Source organism: Anarrhichthys ocellatus, unplaced genomic scaffold, assembly GCF_004355925.1.
Source record: "Anarrhichthys ocellatus isolate YVR2014 unplaced genomic scaffold, GSC_Weel_1.0 scaffold86, whole genome shotgun sequence".
NCBI classification, from domain to species: domain Eukaryota; kingdom Metazoa; phylum Chordata; class Actinopteri; order Perciformes; family Anarhichadidae; genus Anarrhichthys; species Anarrhichthys ocellatus.
In genome coordinates this window covers 931,448-949,093 of record NW_022280116.1, presented here as the reverse complement: position 1 = coordinate 949,093, position 17,646 = coordinate 931,448, and the positions used below count along the sequence as shown (strand labels likewise).

Below are 17,646 nucleotides of genomic sequence, written 5' to 3'. Positions count from 1 at the left end.
TGGTGTTATCAACTGAACTCTTCCAAGACAATCCTTAACAAACAAGCTGGATGTCATCTCCCAGTCCACAGTTGGCTTCCTCTCTACAAGCCTGTAGCCATAGATATGGCTGGGTTATCAAGCAACACCACCACGAGCCTGTGAATCACTACATACAACTGGGTGTGTGTCTTGTTCGTTCTGCAAAAAAAACATTCAAACCCAGAGATATCCTACCAGGTCTCTGGTGCCACAAAGTCTTGTCCTGACTGTGAACCAAACCCACCGCAGACCTCATTCTCACATACTATACCCGGACAATAAAGGCGGTGTGAGGTTACATGTGCCAACCATAGAAAAGATCATTTGCAGTGACTGGCTGAACTTTCTTGCAATATTGACACAATGTACTAAATCCATTCTATCTGGAGGACTGGAAGTACTTTTTGTAACCTGCTCGGCAGCACTGAGCCGTCAGTAATGCTGACATAAATGCACCCATCACATTACTTACGTCTGCCGTGTTCACATCTGTCTCCCAACTCATCTGCAAAAATCTTCCGCAGGAGTCTCCTCAAAACCTCGGGCGCGTTTACAGATATTCCACTCGCAATCTGCTGCAGTGTGGCATCTCGTTTTGTGAACAAACATGCCGTCTGTCCCCGAAGTACACACAGGGTTGTCCAACTCCCTGCCCTTTCTGACTTGAACGCCTTTCAAAAGAATTATCTACAGCAAGACGCCTTTCTGCCAATTGCACTTTGAAAAGATGCGCTGGCACACATTTTGTTGGATGCTTCGGTTGTGTCTGCTGCCAATAATCTTTCCTCTAAAAAAAGATGTTTCAACCGTCGGACATTTTAATTTACTGTTGGCCGATTGGCATATTAATTACCTTACGTATGTATAAACAAAGGTTAAATAATTAAACTTACAGGCAACTAGTGTCACAGTGCCATGGACGTTTTGAAATGCTAATCTAGCATTGTATATATTTATTTAGTCCTCTTCCAGAACTGCATGCATCTATGGATTACTATGCTCCTGATTGGTTCCTTCCGCTACCCCCTTCTCCATAACTTGAATTAACTGTCCTGTTGCATTAATAAGCAACTGCTAAAGAAGTGTTGTGTTAATATCTGACTCAGAAAGACAAAGTACAATTACCCTGCCAACTGACCTTTCAAAAGACACACATTTGCTCACATTTTATTGGATATATTGGTCCTGGCAGCGAACTTGGGAAATGTGTCTTTCTGTTGGCAACTGCTGTATGTAAACTGCATTCACTGAGAACTGTAAGCAGAGGTCTTCTGTACCAAAAACGGTACAAAAGACAACAGAAAAACCAGAGCTGCATTCACATATGAGAAACAATTGGGGTGACTCTCCAACCCCAAAGAATATATTACTAAGCACCATTACAGAAAGCAATGAAATGTGCCATTTACCCTTCGGTGGACAGTTTTAGTTGAAGTGTTTTCACAGCGCCACGGGCGCACATATTTTTAGAACGGTCGGCTCTCCGGGGAATCGGCACCGTGACCTGACATTAAGGAAACCAAACTGGGCAACGATAGCTTTTCCCAGCAGCTACTGGGAGATGAATGACAAATAAATGTTCTGTGTTATTAGTCAGGGTAAGGCCTTAGTTGACACACAAATTTAAAAAAAGCATGCTCATTTTCAGGTGAATGAGGGCATGTTGCTTTGTAGCAGTTTGACTCCGGGCTAGTGAGTGGAAGTCTTGGCTCTTTCAAGAGCCAGTGTGAGACGAATCTAATGCATCTTGGCAATGAATAGTGTCCATTGATTCCACCACATCAAACTCACTTCCTCTTCACAGAGCCCCTTGCATGTCTCTTCCTTTGGTTTTTTTTCTTGTGTGTGTGCGTGTGAGAGTGTGCACATCCAAAGATTCTGTTAGAACAAAGGAAAATCCATCCAAGATGAGAATTTATACAACTTTCCTGCCTCCTCCGACAGTCCTGAACGAACTGCCAACGGGAGAGAAATCTCGGACCCGCTGATTTGACACGGATTGAGAGTGACTGATTGTTTCAGGGCACGGCGACAGTTGCAAGGCTAGGAAGGTCACGCTTACGTTGACTGATGAACCATCTGCACGAACAAACAGAAGACGAATAGACGAGCTGACCTCAGACCCACGGTATTAAGGCAGAAATTGCGATGCGACCTGCGCCGTTCTGCCAGCACAGAGAGGCACCTCGGTGCACAGCGACAGCAGTATCAGTGTGAGATCTCCTGAAGAGGAATGGAGCTGTAATGTCATTTATCTGCAGGCCTCTGTTAACGTTTGCTCTCAGGGAAGTACGGAATTGAGATAAAAGCTGTGGACCAATCGAGTGCCAGCCTGGCCTAGCGCCTGGCTGCGCTGAAGACGCGCCGATAAAGGCGACGGATGAGAACACATGCAACATCTTCAGATCTCAGCGGCTCCATTCATCTGGGGCCCTGCGTCGCATACAAGTCGGCAAAGCTTGCAAGCGTTCTACCAAAATCAATACTCGGCGGACTGGTTTGCTCCTATTTTTTTATGATAGGTCTGGTCGTAAAGTTAAGTATGAGTCATTATCAAGAAGAGCATAATTTCCCAGATTTATGCCATTAACGAGGGCCTTTCAGGCTTCGGTCTCGTCAGTGGCAGTCTTGTTTATGAATGTGGAGAGTGTGCAGTGGTCCAGAAGAGTGACATGGGGTTTCACAGGGAGCCATAAACCGCCGCCCCCGGGGGCCACTATTGTCCAATCAAGACAATGGACTTCGATCCGGTTGATTGTATAGATAACTCTTTAAACTATTGCTTCACTTTAATAATATATCACCTTTCAACTCAACATATCTTCCCAGTTACATTTGTTTTTATTAACATGTGCTGTGCCTGAAGAAGTTCTCTCGAGCACTTTTAAGTTCAATGAATCACACCGTGTCAGCGCTTTCGTGCCTCTTCTCTGTTGTTGATTGTTTTTAGACTACAAAAAAAGACGATTGGATTTCTTGACAATGATGCTGTTCGACTAATTACTGCAGCGACCCACAACACTTGTCAGCCCTCCCCCGACTGACCGCCTTGCAGTTACAATTTTTGAAACAATGAGTCAATGAGTCCGGCATTTTTAGACAGAAGTGGACAATAGCAGGCTTTACATTTCAAGGCAGCAGTCGTCCATTTTGCTGGCTGAAATTACAATTTTATCTGAAGCTAGCTACCTAATTAAGCTAACGCTCCAGGGATTGGAGGGAAAACGCTGTCTTCTGCTCGCATGTTCATAATTTCAAAGTAGGGCTACAAGATACATAGTTTTTTCTTCGTAAGTTGACATTGAGATATTGCTATATCGATAAAAAACAGCACGTTAAAATGTTACCAGTATTCATTTTATTTTGGTGCCTTTGTGTTCAGCTCAATGTTCAATTTCTTCAATAAAAGAATGTTTGAAATATTTCCAAGCAGTGTGCTGAAAAGCAGCAGAACGGCAGAAGTGAGAACACTTTAATATCTGTTTCACTAAAATTGTTATTGCAAAATTCCACAATGTTATTCCATATCTTCCTCATATCATGCAGCTAATATGTTTTCACGTTCAACATTACAAGAGAAAGGTTTTTAAGATGAGGACTAACCACTGTGTCTGACAAATCCAACACATAATTGTAATAAACTTCCCCAAAATAAACGATAATCTACACTCTGATAGCATCAAGGGGCTGGTTCCAGACAATGGAGAAATACTCAGTGGGTGTGCCAGTCATGAACATGTAACCCCACAGATTAATACTGTATAGCTGTCAATGAAATGGCCCTGCTAGGAACACTTTAATGTAACAACTGTAGGTTGTTAGCCGGGTAATCATGCTGTTGCATCCTATGTTGGAGCAAATAAAACCCTGTTAAATCCATTCATCACATATTTGCTGGTGTTTGCAGAGTATTGTTGTTACTACAGCTCCATGCACACTGCTACAACATGTAGAGAAATCCAAAGCTTCACAGGCTTGCTGTAACTAGTTACGGTTGCCAAGCTATGATTGGACATTCTCCGTTCGGAGAAGGGTTAAATGAAAACTAGATTAACACCAAATGCACGTTAAAAGGAGAAAAATTATATAAAATAGTAACATCGCTGGTCTTACCTTGAAGTCACAAATGCACGTCACCATGTTCCCAATCCGTAGACATTCCCCGTCGAACTTGCATGTGTTGGTGTCGCACAAGAACAGGTCTGTGTCCCGGTCATCAAAACCTGGAGGACCAAAGCCAACAAGAGACATCAGTGACTAAGTGTTTTTTTCTGTTCAGCCCTCAAGCAACTCCTAACCTGAGCCCGATCTGGAGTCGTCCATAATGAGTGTCCACCATTAGTCATGGCTCCCACAGCACAAGGCCCTCTTTGATCACATACTGTGCACTTTTAAAAAGACAATGCTAGTACACGTTCTTGTCCTTAGCTGCCAAAATGATGAAATACATGTAAAAGAGACTAGTCTCTGGACTCTACTGGAGGCACGAACAAAATATATTTCTTCATTTGTTGTTTCGATGACGGTGGTGGGGAACAGAGCTTCATACGTCGGCCTACAAGCTCGCGTAGGTGTTCCATAAGGGTTGCGTGTGGTGACTGTAGAGGCCATTGCATGTGACGCCCATCTATGGAAGCATCTGCATTCGTCACGCTTCTCTACTCATTTATTCAGGTTGTTTCTGTGACATTTGTTTGTGTACAACGAGGCTGACTCTGGGGCGTTGTCCTGGAGAGGCAAACCTGGGATATGATCTGATTCAGGCTGCGTTAGGGATCTCAAATGACTCCAACAAAGCATCCTGAATCAAATCAAAGAGTCACATGGGCATGAGACTAGACGGAGCTCGGGGCTTACCTGAACTGATTGCTTGCACAAAAAAAAAAAAACCGCAACCCCATATACATGCAGGCTTTTGCATTTCAAAGTACATAGGTCTACATTCACTTGAATTCTGGCTGTCATGGAGCAGAAAGTATGATGTTATAGCATTATGATGTATCATCGTGGGGACCTTACAGTATCATCTCATTAATTTCAAGGTAAAAGAAGCAAAGGTTTTACTCCAAGTTTGCCGTACGTATAAATTAAAATTACTGGTGAGAAAGTTAAACTCATTATGATATGATACTGAAGATATTGGCACAGGCCACAGTGGTCCTAATTTATGAGAAGCAAAACATTTCTAGTCACATTATTTGTCATCAAACCCGATGAAGAAAAAAAACATAATTTTGATGCTTATTTTATTTTGATGATTGATTACTAATTGCTCGATGATAACGCAAATGAGTCTGATTACACCATGTTTTGGAATGCAGTGTAGTAAAAAAAAAAAATCATATTTTTCTGATTCTCAGTTTGTTTATACTGCTTATGCATATGGAGCGCTTAGTGTAAAAGTCATTATTATGCATCTAAAATCAGCTTCATCAGCTTCAAGAGACACGTGAGCCTGACTGATATCCCAGTTATATAGCCTTATCACAGATATGCAAAACGAAATTCATGAATGATCGGCTCTGCTGTTGGTAGTTAATCCTTGTTTTTTTTGTCATGCTAAGATTAACATATTGTTTTTCTAAGTTTTTTGTTCAGCATTTATATTATTTGATTTCCAGTAACATTAAGCATTATCTTTCATAACAATGATAACTGTCTCATTTCAAGCATATTTGCCAAAACCCTTTATGAATGTGTTAATGACAAAGAAATACAAGACATGTAACTTTCACAAGGGATTATGATGCTGTTAGCCTTGAAAGTCCATTGGTCAAACTCTAGTCGTCAACTTTGGATCAAGTGCATGATGGGCAAAGAAACAGACAGATGAACCTTTAGCTACATGTCCTAAGATTACATAATATAACTTTTACTATGAATGCACATGTTCTTTATTTCCAAAGCATGATGTTGCTCGCACGAATAAGCAAATTGAATACTGAAATTTGAATCTCAATTTCTGAAGAAATGACAAAGCTGTCTCCCAACCATGCTTGCAAATACAGCACAACAGGGCGACTGCAGCAAAAGAACCCAGAGAACTGTGGGTACTGATACGATGATAACAATGCAAAACACCTTATATTGTGTTATCAACTGAAATCTAAGATATATTTTTACTTCAACTGACCCGATACTAAGTTCTGCCCTTAAACGCAGACTGGCCAGTCATAGCGTAGCTTTCGGCCAGATCTCGCCAAGGTCACTTTTACACTGCGATCTGTAAAAGTGATCGACTTCTGTCTTTCTAACTGGTTTTCACTACTGAATCAGATATATCCTCTAAACACATTTTGTAGATCCTTCTTTCTGCAGGTCATATTTTAATGAAGCATTAAATATGACAAATATTGTAATTTAACAAGAGCCTGAAGTCCGGAATGCGTGGTATAGTTGGAATGTGAAGCAGAGGATGTAAAAAAGATACCTATCTTTGATGTTTAACTATGAACAATGTGCGGCTTGTCCCACTATTTGTCTCAGTTCATGCTTTGTAGCCTCATGGAAAATTGTTTAAAGCTACAACATGCAACATATTTTACCGATGTAAGTCAGACGAAGTCAATATGAATTGTAAATGTTGAGGTACAAACATCTCTTAAAAGTAATATAACTAATATTCAGGTTATTCACTAACTTTTATTAATTATTTAACCAGACAACTTCAGTATGAACAAAAATCAAACAAAAAATGTAGTTTTTCTGTGATAATCCACTTCATCAAAAAGGGCTTTGAAACCTGCTGTTGATACAAAACCTCACAAGAGCTGTACTCAAATAAAAAAGTTGAATTTAACTCAAAATGAAGCCCAATGCCATGGTAGAAAACAGGCCGATTTTATCACCCCAAAAGGTTCTCAATGTCCTCAGTTTTGGGCTCTTTACCATCAACATTATGAGCCGGAGGTTTTATTTTCCATTCATAGACATAATGGAAACTTATACTCAGCACCTTCCGTAACCCAACTGTAATAACCGATGCCCCTTTCCACTTCTAAAAGCCCTCCTTGGCACGGAACAAACTATCATGCGTTAATACCCCATGGAAGAGAGGCCCAGTGTTCACAGGGAACCTGCCATTTGCCAGGGTCCTGAATGACCGTAGAGTGAAAGCCCTCTGTGCAAATATACAATCATCGAGCCAAGAACAGTGACATGAGAGGTCTCGACGCTTGGAGTGCATCGACGGAACAAAGCCCTCAGACGGAAGAGGGCCATATTGTATGAGGCAATCTGGAAAGCCACAAAAAAAAAAAAAATTGGCACATGGGAAACTGGCATGGTGACACCTACTAGAGAGAGGCATTGTTATGAGGATCAATCATACTACTGGCCAGGTGTATATAAATGACTGTAAAATATCACATACTTTTCACACCAGCTGGTAGACTCTTTGTAAAATGGGAAATGTTTTGTTGTGTGTGAAACCACTCCAAGCGACTAATTTGATAGTTTGATGTTTTTTTCAGGGTTCACTGGAGAGCAGGCTATGGAAAACAAGAAATGGAAGTAAAAAAAAGAGAGAATGTGGTGTCCTCCTCATGCCATTAAACTTCTTTATCAAGAAACAGATGTGCAGCTTGGACATCGGCAAGAGCCACGAAGCAAGAAGAACACATGTATCGGTGGTAAACAACAATATTGAGGAATTCATTACCGATGGAGTCATCCTCATGAGCAACAGTGCAATCGAGACTTATAAATAAAAATACACAATTTGACTACACTAGAATTACAAAAAAACAACAACTGTGAACTGTTTACAAGGATGCAAGTGACTCACCAGCTTTTGTTGTGGATGTCAAGCCTCTGAATGAAACAAGTACGAAACATAATAGAATAAATGTCCCAGATGATCACCTCTCAGAAACATCAGGGCCAACAGGGTTTTGGCTTCAAAGAGAAGTCAGCACAAATCTTAATTAGTTGTATGACAATGATTGCCTTAAAGCGAGTGCAAATATAGATTTACAGTAATGGTACAACATGAGAGGCAATTTCTCATACTTGTCAGTTAAGGGCTGAGGGAATGCAATATTCTTAAAAAATGTCGTTACTGTCACAGTAATAAATGACGTACGTTCACCCTGACATGCAAGTTAGTTTTCATCATCCTAGGGATGTTGTCTTTTACCCATGAAACTAATTTAGTCATTGCTACAATCCCTTTTGGGTCTCTCTCAAGTGGCAGCTGTTTTGAATTCTGCAATCTGAGTGCATACGTTAGGAAAACATCAACACCGCTATTTGCAAGATTTGTGGCGAAAAAAGCAATTTCTTCATGGCATTAAAACATGAACATATGTCATATGCTAAAAATAAGGGCTGTCAGGGAGATTGTTCTGGGAAGTGTTTGTAATAGCTCAAAGCATAGTTTAAATCCAAACATGATAATCATTTTTTTTTTTCAAAAGCTTCTTTTCATATGTCCACATTTACTACTTAAGCTTCTAGGTTTGTCCAACACAAATCATTTTCTTTGTTGAGCATGTAAAGATACGAACCCTGATAGCTCTGCACACCCATCACGTTTTTAGAGAGTGTAATATCAACATCCGCAGCATTTGACAAAGAAAAGCATTTACTGGTATTGTTCTGTCTCTTTGGGATCCATTTCTGAGCTGAAATTCAGTTCCGACAACTACAGATTGCCTGTCTAAAAACAGGAAAAAAAAATAGAGTGTCTGTGTAGTAAAAGAAACAAAACCAGAAGAGTGACAATAAATGTTTCCTTCCAACGCTTGGGCTTAGAGCTCCAAAACTTTAACGAATGACTAAACAACATCCTTATGATAAGAATTGTCTTTAAAGATGAGCATTTCCAGTTTGCAGAACTATAACCACCCACAGACATGAAACTGTCAGAATCTCGGAGCTAAGTCTTTTTGATGGAAACAAGCTTTGGAAGTACGGAATATCAAAGAGGTCTTGATAAGGCAATGCATCTTTATTCAATCGCTTAAAATTATGTGAAAAGCTGCACACCGTCATAATTGCTATATACTGAACCCTGATTCAAAATCCTCGGCTTTAAGAGCAACTTTTTGACAGTGTTGCCAGATTGGGATAGTTTCCAACCATGTGGTTGGCAGCCTGAGTTCATTCATGTGTGGGAAAGTAATGTATCTAGGCCTATGTATGTAGGCTATCAAATGTGAAAAATATATATACATATGTATAGGCTACACTTCAGTGACATTTTCGTAAGCTGGTTTTCCACCTCGAAAACAAAAGCTGGACGAGACGTTGCATCAGGGTTTTAGCAACCAAGCTAAGGGTTAGCAACCAAGCTAAGTTCAAAAATAAGAAATCTGAACCCTAATGCTAGCTGCAACACTGACAAAGTTGAAAATATGTAGCCTATCCATACGCACATGACGGACCACATTCTCATAAGCTTTTTGCGGGACAATGAGCAGGTGGAGAGAAACTGTCGTCAGCTAATAACCTGATGTGTTAGCTACCGATACTTTAGCGAAAGATGCCTAACACGGTAGCTGTTGATATCTGATATCACAGTGTTGTTAAGTTTGCTATCACAGACCGGGCAGTACCAAAACGAATAGTCTACCAGGACAAGTGTTATTAAGACTGATATTATTTAATTAACGTGCAAGAAGCCGCTAGCTAGTTACAGTAAGACGAGTCTCACCCATACAAGACTCCACACTACTTTATGGTGTGTACGTACCGCAAGGGACAGAAAGAGACAGAGACGAGCAAGCGAAAGAGACCGACTGAGACCGAGGGGGAGCGAAAAAATGATGTCTCACATGTAGCCCTGGGCAAAAGCTAGCACCATTTATTTTCTGTTAGGGAAAATGGTGGACTCCATGACAGGCTGGAATTTGTGCAGGCTGAACAAATAAATATTTGCCATGACAAAAAACTGCAAAATGCTAATTGAAAATATATTTAAAAAAGACCAACTAAAAACCTTCTGACACAATGACATCTAATATATTCCTGTGCTAAAGTAAACATTTAGTAATTAGCAGAAAAATCAGTAGTTCCACCAAGAAGTAGCTATTTAATATATTTTCTTAACATATAAAATGAAATGAAACAGACTCTAAATTTCTAATTAATTGTAACATTTGATATAATATTCATAATGAGCTGTCATTGTTTACATGTGGTACAAGGTGTAGTGTTACTTGTTTGTTTGTTTTTTTCGTCTTTTTTACGTTATTTGAACTTTTTGCCTGCTCATGTAATTTTTTTTAAAACAAAAAGTACACATAATCAAACAAAATCTGTCTCTCTAATACCGTCTAACTTCCTCCACACAATGTTATTGGGTGCCGGTTGACGCGGGTTCTGTGCACAGCCCAAGTTGCTCATTTCAGAGGCCTGGAAAACTTACACTTCCTGCTGCCACCCTGCCGTTCCAGGAGGAGATTACAGTGAGCTGAATAATTAACGAAAACAAGCTGGCAAACATCAAATATTGAAAAGGTAATGTTTATATGCTAACGATTAAGATGGCAAGCCAAGCACTTACTTGTCTAAAAGAGAGAGCTTGTCAGCCAAATGCATCTCCTCCTACCTACCTGGAACTTTCGCAACACTAAGAAGAACGAGGAGTCCTTCCCCCCTGTTTTAAGCATTGTTCTGATCAATAATTAAGTAGACTAAATTAATAATGAAGGCTGAACAACCACAGCGGTGAGACATCCTTTTCCTGACCTCTCTAATGCTAGGGGGCCTTTTTTTTCCATAACTTTGCAACAGGTTTTAAAATGTTTGCCATGGAGAGAGTTATAGTTCAGCCCTCGTTACATTATTAAAAAAGCACAATAACTCAAAGCATTAAAAGACCCCAAATAGTCATCAGAATGGCTACTTTAATTATAATTTAAGGCATTTTCAGGTAAGCAACTCCCTCAAAGCAGCCAGTTGCTAATTAGTAACTTTTTGATTAGACCTCCCTTTCACTGCCATGTCTTATTCGATTACACGGCTTTCTGCTGCTGTTTCCTCTCAGAGGTGTGGACCTACATGCAAGGGAGGCACTTTTGACCTCCGTGTTGACAAATCTTGGAAGCAGATGGCCGACTCTCCCCAGACTACTGGTAATTCTCTCCACTTGATGGGATTTACAGGGGGCTTTGCATATTCTGCACTCACCCCTTGTCACTTCAAATATCAAAGCATCGCATGGCCTTTCCAGAGTGAACAATAGCAGGAGGGTTCAGTGTAGAAGGGATTGTGGCCCCAGCTCGGAAATTCTTCCACAGGAGATGTTTGTTAATTCATGGGGTAAATACGTTTTTGGTAGACATTCATGCAGTACCGCCATTACAATACTACAACTTATGCAGCTATTTTAATTGTGATAATAACAGAAAACGGAATGGGACTGACTGAAACTGGCACTTTGGCATTCAGCGAGAGATGAAAATTAATATTCACCGCCTCAACTTGTTCTTTGATTTGGATGAACAAAATGGCAAAAAAAGACATGAGCTGATTTTTGGCCAAAGTCTGCAAGTGCACCTATTAAAGATAACACAGCCTTAGCTCATTTATCTAAAGTGGTACAAGCCAAAAATGACAAGGCAAACTGCCTTGGTTGACTGTGATAAGTACACAAAATGTTGAAAATACAGTCAACTGTGCTGGATGGATACAAAAAAACAGTCCAATTTGTTCCAAAAGAATTGGCTTTCCATCTTCATTTGCATGTATAGAAATATTGCAAACATGGAGCATTTTGGGGGTTCTTCGCTAAAGGGCACCTTGGCAGTGCCCAGGAGGCAAACTGGCACCTCTTCATCTACTAGTCCACACTGCGTACTTGGTCTGTGTGGGGACTTGAACCAGAAAACCTTTCAGTTCCCAAGCCCCTACGGATTGAGCTACTGCCCCGCTCACTTAATGTAGCACCAGGTAAAATACCATGGTAACAAGAACCCCATCACCACATTGCTAGTTTATTAAGATTTGACTAGTTGGTTTGAAAACCAACTGAATACAACTCCTTTTTTTGGTTTTAAGGCTCACGGCTTTACTGTTTTAGTTCAGTCTCACCACTCTCATCAGCGTTGTTTCCAGCAGCAGCAGAAAGCTTTGATAAACCGAATGACACATTTTGCAACTAACTAGTGGACATAGCGGAACATTTAGCAGCTGAAGAGACAGATCTTTCCCTTAGGAATAGGTTGAGACCAAAACAGAGATAAAGACAGGGAATATTGAACTTGTATTTGCCACGTAAAGCTTGTTTCTGCTGCCCCTGAGTAGCCAAAAAATAATTAATATAGGTTTAATCCTGCTATTTATCTGTCTCAAAAGTTTTGTATTAGTAATGTAAAATGGTAAAATCATAAATGGACTGCATGTAGCGCCTTTCTAGCTTACAGGACAGCGGCAATTTGCTTCTCATTCACCCATTGACACACACATTCATACGCCAACGCTGGCTGGGCTGCCATCGCGAGCAGGCTGTTCTCATATCAAACATGAAAAAAGTAATCCACTGTAATCCGTACACATCCTACGAAATTAATTTGTAGTAATCCACGTAAAAGTTAACCAGGAAGTATTAAGAGCATAGGAAAGAGATTGCGGTGGAAGGACCTGCCAAAAAGACCAGACATTCACCCAGGAGGCCGCTGTTTGTGGTCCGTGTAAAACCAGAGGTCAACATTGATTTATTTGTCACGTAACTGCCGTACTTTAGTAACGCCACTTCTGTAGTTATCCTAACCCAAACCACAACCTTTTCCTACACATAAGTAGATTTGTTGACCCCTGTGAATACGGAAGTTGTATTTGAAAAGACCGTATGCATTTAATCTCTATGATAGATTCTGCATTCACATCTATGTACAATCTGTATGCAACAGGACCATGTCAAGCGTTCTAGTTTACGTTTGTAGTCCGCGTAGTAGTGACTAATCACGTTCAAAAAAGGCGGAACGCACTGTATGTATTGTAATGTAATTGTAATGTAATCCAGGAACCCACCGGCTATCGTCTGACGATGATTTCGATTTTTATTGGTTAAAAATTTGCTTGTAAACTGGCTGCTTGTGAAACAATCCGGTCGCACACTTTGTCTCTCAACTCCAGCTCTGATCTTGCGTCTTACGTTGCTAATCTGACTGTAAACAATGAAAAAAAACAGAAAAGGAAGTTTTGACCCGGATATCCGCTGGCTACACCGGATTCCAGGAAATATAACCGCTTGCCGCCAGAAAATGCACAAAAAATGGGGAATAGCTTTTCGTAGGATATCATACAAACCGTATGAGGATACAACGTCAGGAGCCACTTGGGGTTCAGGGTCTTGCTCAAGGACATGCGGAGGGATTGTACCGTCAACTTTGTGATTCAAGAACAAGCCGCTCCACCTCCTGAGCAACAGCAACACTATGTCGTAATTAAAGCCACGTTATACCCCCCTCCCAAGCGTAAGGTATTTCTTTATCAAAATGTTCATCCTACAGCCTGAAAAGTAGCACATCTTACTTGTTAATTTATGATGTAGCAGGTGTAGGAGGTATGAAGGTATGAGGTAATCCTTTCCTGTCTATAAATAATTTGAACGCACCTACCGAGATACAATCAGCCTGTTTTCACACTGGTCCCAGTAGAAAAGCACGGGTGTTACTGAATATCCAAAGTAAATGACACTGTGACAGTAAGCTAGCATGCACAACACTTGAAACTGAAGCAGCTAAATGGAAGTCAGCCCTCATTAATTTGATTTGTGTCAACATGTCTTCAGTGAAAAGGGGCTAAAAGCTGACAAAAGTTAATTTACTCAAAAAATTCTCAAATTAACACTTTTTCTGTTATATCACTGACATGCTGGCGACAAAAACATTTCACTGTTCTGTGATGCTTTCTAAGCCTTGCAGAGTTTTACTTTGACACTTTCCCATGCACAAATATGCTTTCCTGTTACAGTTCCAATGTTATATGATGCCTATATCCAACACATTCTCACTCCCAACCCGTCAATTAGCAACTCTCGGTCGTCGGCTCCAGCGTCAAGTTTCCACTTGTTACATGCACGGTGTCTTCTCATAATAAACTTCCGTCTGCACAGGAAGTGAGGTTTAGGTCAACAAAACCACTTAGTTTGGTTTAGGAAAAAGAGAACATTGACGTTAACTTGACTCACCTGCAGGTGAACGAAAGAGTCTAGCAACACACTTGAGTCACATAATTAGCAACACACAAAACGACGCAAGTGGGTTTACGTTGGAGTTAGTTGAAAGCGCGTTGCGTCGGTATAAGACGCCGAGGGGCACCGACCAAGTGTCTGTATTTGACGAGTTGGGAGCGAGACATTAAGCCTAGTGCATCTTCACACACTACAGTACATGTATCCCAATGACGCACTGGGTTACACCACAGGCAATCTCAAGACCAAGTCTATCTCTGCACTCACAATAGAACAAAGACGAACTCAGTGTCAAGACCATTTAGGGATCCTCTGTTCTGCCTGAGAGAAGCCTTCGATGCCAGTTGTTCATGGCCAACCACAGATGCAAACCAAACAGAATGACAACCTTTCTTTTTTTTCCTCCCCTCTGTTTTATTGCACGGAACAGAATCTCATTCAGCACTGGTTCAAAGGCAGCACAGCTGAATATGCTACCCTATTCCCATTTTTTTTTCACACTTCTGCCCGTAATTATCTGTCTTAGCACGTGACACTGAACTCATCACCAAACTGTTTTTTTCAGCCTGCCTTATTCTCCCCGGAGCTGAAAACTGTCATACGTAGTGCTGTTGTTAAAGTGCATGATGTCCAGGAAGGGAGTGGATAATGAAGCCCTGTGCAATTACTGCCCGTTTTTTTTTTGTATTATTATGATCATTAGTGAAAGGGCTTTATCTTTTTCACGATGGATCACGTGTCACTTTTTCCATCCTATTAATTCTAAATGATGCTGGGTGCAAGAGTGTATGCTTTATTCTCAGGAGAATATATATACAGTATTATGCACTTAAGCCTCCTCAAGGCGTGTTGGATAAAAGCCTTGAAACACATATGAGAGTGTGTCAGGAAGTAGGGAGGTGGGCAAGTGTGCATTTGGACAGGATGTGTACCATTATCGGTTGTCACGGGCAAATCATCACCACCATCAACACCAGCGCAAAATGAGCCTCCAATATAAAACAACATATAGTGTGGATAATCTCAATACACTGACTAGGGTGAACCACTGCTAAGGACAATATATTTTTTAAGAAAAGGTAATCTAATTCATCACTGGATTCTGGGGAAAAAACTGTGCCTTTTAAACTAAAGAAGAAAAAAAACAGAGCAATATGAGAACTAGACTCCAAAGCTTCATTTTTAAAGAATTTAAATATCAAAGATGCTTACAATGATAACAGCAATCTTCAAAATGTTACAAATCAGCATCATGAAAACAACATTTCTCGTTTGTGTTTGAATTATGCATATCTTAATTAGCCTACTATCACGATCAAATTCATTAAAAAAAACTTGAATATCCAAATGAGGTCCCTGTATCTTCTGACGGGGAATTGTATCTGACTGTAAATGTATGATTTCAAATCTCCGGCCAGCTATCCTGTCACAGACTATCCCTATGACGTGTGTTATCATATAAATATTTCCCCCCTCTCTTCATATCAACATCCAAGTATTCAGGCTGCGAACGGCCGGTGGACTCCGTATTGATGCGTGGCTGTTATGAGCTATTATATCAATACTGCCACTGCCCGTGAGTGTGTGGAATCGGCTCGGAGCTATTTTAAGGGTTCAGACTTGGACAGGCGACAGGGGAAATATATGGCGGCACAGTCGGCTGATTTACAAAGGGGAGGCGAGGCGATGTGCTCTGCAGCCCGGTCCGCTTCTTTTCTTTTCTTTTCTTTTTTTATCGCGTTGGGCAAACCCGTGGAGAGAAAACAAGTTTACAGCTCGGTGGCCTATAAAAAGGAAACGACTGCACTCGTATTTAAAGTGACACTTGATGAAACGATGCCAAGAATGCGTCGATTGAACTAGATTCATCATTTTCTCGGTGCGATTTATTCCCAGAAATGTGTGAGTGGGGGGGATTAAACTCAAACTGAGCTGCAAACATCAAGTTACACGGCGACTACATGAAGTGGCCGATTTGGACTTCACGTATCTGTGTCATATAACTAACAGTGTTGATATTATTCTTATGTGGCGCACGCGTCGCGTTCTTCTGGCGACGATTCTTCCCGAAGGCTCCTCTCCGCTCTGCTTCCCGTTAAAACGATCAGCCGCTGCTTTCACTTTGCCTCCTCGGATCGACATCATTGATCCCCCTTTCTTTTTCTTTTTCTCCCCTGCCAGGTGATTTATTTTTTCTGACATGTTCGGCGGTGAATGCCTCGCTGTCATATGCTCCCAGGCAAACTCTATGCAAGGCTAAATGCACATCAAGCAACCCCCCCTCACCCAAAAACCCCAACAACTCTGCATCCTCTCATCGCGGGGCTTTGCGGTGTTAAGAATCTGCAGCTATGCTCCACAGAACCATGGTTTGCTGGATGCAAACACACACACACACACACACACACACACACACACAGCCACAATAATGAGAGCGAGTCTCTTCTAAACTTTGATTCGGTCCTCTATAATGAAGCTGCGTGCTGGTCTACGGCTCGTGCATGCTGCACATCGGACACCCAGGTGAAGCACAAACTCCTTTCGAATGGAAGTGACTCTCACCGGAGCAGTTCCAGCCGGTTGGCGTCTGGCAGTCGCTGAGGGACGAGGGGAAGGCGCGCAGCTGCTCCACAGGTAAAGTGGCGAGGAACGAGACGAGGGTGATCCTGAGCCAGCCTCCCGCCGTCCCGCCCCGCTGGCGCAGCCGCTGGGGCTCCTCGAGCGGTGCCCGCGCCGCCGCCGCCGCCGCGGAGGGACCCATGTCTCACTGGCCCCGACAGCACGGGCGAGGTGGGGAAGAGACGCAGACTCGCACCGACAACTCCAATCCCGGCAGGTTCAGCGACGAGCCTAGAGACCGCGAGCGGACCATTTTCCGTGCGAGACCGCGCGCCCCATGTAGTAGTGCCCCGGTGGTAGTCTGACCAAAAAAATTGGGTTCCGCCCGATCCAGGGGAGGCTGCCGCAATAAGAGGAGGACCTGGTGGGTGGTGGAGGGGGGGAAGGAGGGTGTGCGGGGGGGGGGGTGCGGGTGAACTGCCGTGGGCTGGTGAGCAATGGAGCAGGGATAGTGTGAGGGATGGAGGTGGGTGGAAAAAGTTAGCCAGGCGGGCAAGACGACTTGCGAGAAGGGAAGGATGCTCGAGGATGAGGAGAAGGGGAAGAAAGATGAGAAAGAAAAGAAAAAGAGGGAGGGGGGTGATCCGAAAAAACTGTGAAATCGAGAGGATGGAGCCAGAGTATCCCACGGACAGCGGTGTGGAGACGACGATTGTTGTGTGATAGTATCCACGGGTGAAACGAGCAGCTCTCCTGCACGAGCGCAGCGGTCCTCCCGTTTACTTTGTAGGCTATGTGCGGTGCGTTCAGAGTCGCAGCGAGTTGGTGCCTCTCTCTCTCTCTCTGTCTGTCTCTCTCCCCTTATGTCCAGCTATCTCTCTCTCTCTCTCTCTCTCTCTCTCTCTCTCTCTCTCTCTCTCTCTCTC

The 17,646-nt window shown here is 42.1% G+C and overlaps 1 protein-coding gene across 1 annotated transcript in view; it reads right to left on the bottom strand.

Annotated features, from left to right (window-relative positions):
• The window catches only part of tmeff2a (transmembrane protein with EGF-like and two follistatin-like domains 2a), a 105,087-nt gene extending 87,516 nt beyond the window's left edge, over positions 1–17,571 (bottom strand). The window contains exons 1-2 of the mRNA XM_031875046.1: positions 16,724–17,571; positions 4,135–4,244 (exon numbers count right to left, since the gene is read on the bottom strand). Coding sequence (XP_031730906.1) covers positions 4,135–4,244; positions 16,724–16,922 — 309 coding nt within the window. The 5' untranslated portion in view covers positions 16,923–17,571. The remainder of the gene's footprint in view (positions 1–4,134; positions 4,245–16,723) is intronic.
• Between the last annotated feature and the right edge of the window lie 75 nt (positions 17,572–17,646).